The sequence below is a fragment of the Cucurbita pepo genome, unplaced genomic scaffold, assembly GCF_002806865.2.
Source record: "Cucurbita pepo subsp. pepo cultivar mu-cu-16 unplaced genomic scaffold, ASM280686v2 Cp4.1_scaffold002685, whole genome shotgun sequence".
Taxonomy (NCBI): Eukaryota; Viridiplantae; Streptophyta; class Magnoliopsida; order Cucurbitales; family Cucurbitaceae; genus Cucurbita; species Cucurbita pepo.
The window spans coordinates 1-2,065 of record NW_019648721.1 but is presented as its reverse complement, the minus strand read 5'-3'; the positions used below and the strand labels follow the sequence as shown (position 1 = coordinate 2,065).

Sequence of the window (2,065 nt, the reverse complement as noted above, 5' to 3'; positions counted from 1 at the left end):
AATTATTGGAGAGACAGAGCACTATAATGAAGAGGGAAAAAGGAAAGAAAAGAAAAATTGAAGAGACAAGATAAGAAAATCAAGAAATGGTGTGTTGGGAGAGAGGTTGGTGGAGAGAAATTGTGTATCATCCTCCATCACAAACACAAGAGAGAGTGCTCCCAAATCAGGCAGCAAAAGTAAGAGAGAGGTGAGCTGAATTAGACCTTGCTAGTGGTGGCTTTTTTGCCAATGGTGGCCTACTCCCCACATGCTTAGTCACCGGCTGTGGGCCCACACTGACCGCCTTCTCTGACCGACAACTTAACAGCCCATTTCCCGATGATGATCTTCTTCTGTTGTTGTTATTGCTGGTGGTGTTATTGTTTTTCTCTATCCAGGGCTCTTCGGTCTCTGACATGTTTGCGATGCTTGCTCGATCAAAGCCTTCAGCTGTGGTAATGCTCCAGTCTATGCTTGCCTCACTTGGCTCATACCAGTCAGTTGATGGTGTCATTGGCTCATCGAGGCTGCGACGTGTGCCTGCAAGGGCCAAACCTAGTTTTCTTGCTTCTAGTTCCATCGAGTCTCGTCGGTGGAACATGGCAGGATATGAGACAGTAGCTGTGTTGACAGTTTGAGCGGAGAAACTTTCAATTTCGAATAAGTCTGAGCTGGCGTCACTCGCCACATCATCAACATCGTTGACAATAGTGGCAGTGCCACCGGATGCTGCCACACTAGCTAAAATTCGTGATTTTAGACTACCACCACCACCATTATTGCCACAATCTCTAGTGGTGCTTGGTTTGAAAACTTCTAAAGAATCTCGAGGTGGATCTTCGATTAAAACATGACTTATGGATCTAGTTGGAATATCTTCATTGTTGTTGGCGTTTTTTTTCAAGATGGGGAAAGTGAAACCTGTGGAGGCTATTACACGTTGTGTTGTGTGTTCTTGAAGAAGCAAACTTGGAGGAAAGCGTCTTTGAGTGCTCCAAACGACGCTGTTATCTGATTGTTGCAAAAGTATTTTGTTTGCACCTGAGGTTTTCTCAGACAGCGAAGACTCCGACTCCGACTCCGACTGAGAATGGCTACCAACGGTAGTGTTATTGTTGGTATAAGGAGGACTTGTTTTTGGCTCTAGTACCACCTTAGATTCCTGAACTTGAATCGACTTCTTCCCCGTACAAGGGCATTTAGAGCTTCTAAAAATCCATCTTGTTGTTGTAGATGACGACGATGATGGCTTATGAGATTTTCTCCCAGAATGATGATTCGTATCTCCACGCAAAACTGACACCGAGATAGCTCCTGGAGGGTTTGAGAGCAACCCTGTCTGACTATTCCAACTAGCCTCAGACGAGGCCGTCGGTGTTGTAGAACGAAAAGATCTAGCTCGATAGCTCCGACGATGATATCCATCAATGGAGTCAAGAGTGGGGGAGAATTTAGAAAGCATCATAGACGATGGATGTGTAACAACACCACACGTCCAGGGTTTGGATTTTGATAACTCTGAATCTTGGTCAAAATCCTCGTCCTGAGACGACGTTACTGAATGACCGTTACACTTCTCTGACTCCGACATCGACTCGATGTTTGTCACAGGAGAAACCTTGTTGGTATTGTTGGTTGAAACTTCATTGAAATACTTTTTGGCATCAAAAATACTCAGCTCAGAAGAATCATCAGCAGTAGAGCAACGAGCAAGAAACCGACGATGGTGATCACAAGCCTCTCTCTTCTCCCTCATATCATTGTTATTGTTGCACCCAAAGACTGTTTTCTCAGATAAGCTTCCATTAATGAAGCTCATCTTAGAAATTGCTCTTCTTTCCATACCAAAAAACCCCTCTCAGAAAGCTACTTCGCCCTCATATGAAATATTTATACATAGAAAAGATGATGACGCAAGGGGGTTAAAAGCTAGGGTTCATATTCATAGCTAATACTTTGGTACTTTAAGCCTTTATCAATGGGAAAAGAGTACTGTTGGGAAAGATGAGTATCCAATTTGGCTATCAACTTATGAAGGGTGTGGGACATTTTGTAAGATTCCATTCACTTTAATGTTCACAAA

General features: G+C 43.5%; 1 protein-coding gene across 1 annotated transcript; it reads right to left on the bottom strand.

The window, feature by feature from the left end:
- Positions 1-166: 166 nt before the first annotated feature.
- On the bottom strand, positions 167-1,801 carry LOC111786756 (protein PHYTOCHROME KINASE SUBSTRATE 4-like). The gene has a single exon (XM_023666985.1). It carries the CDS (start codon positions 1,799-1,801, stop codon positions 167-169), a length of 1,635 nt encoding a protein of 544 aa, XP_023522753.1.
- Positions 1,802-2,065: the final 264 nt, after the last annotated feature.

Bases quoted from the DNA above. Each gene is read 5' to 3' on its own strand.
- LOC111786756 (XM_023666985.1), bottom strand. From the start codon at position 1,801: ATGAGCTTCATTAATGGAAGCTTATCTGAGAAAACAGTCTTTGGGTGC.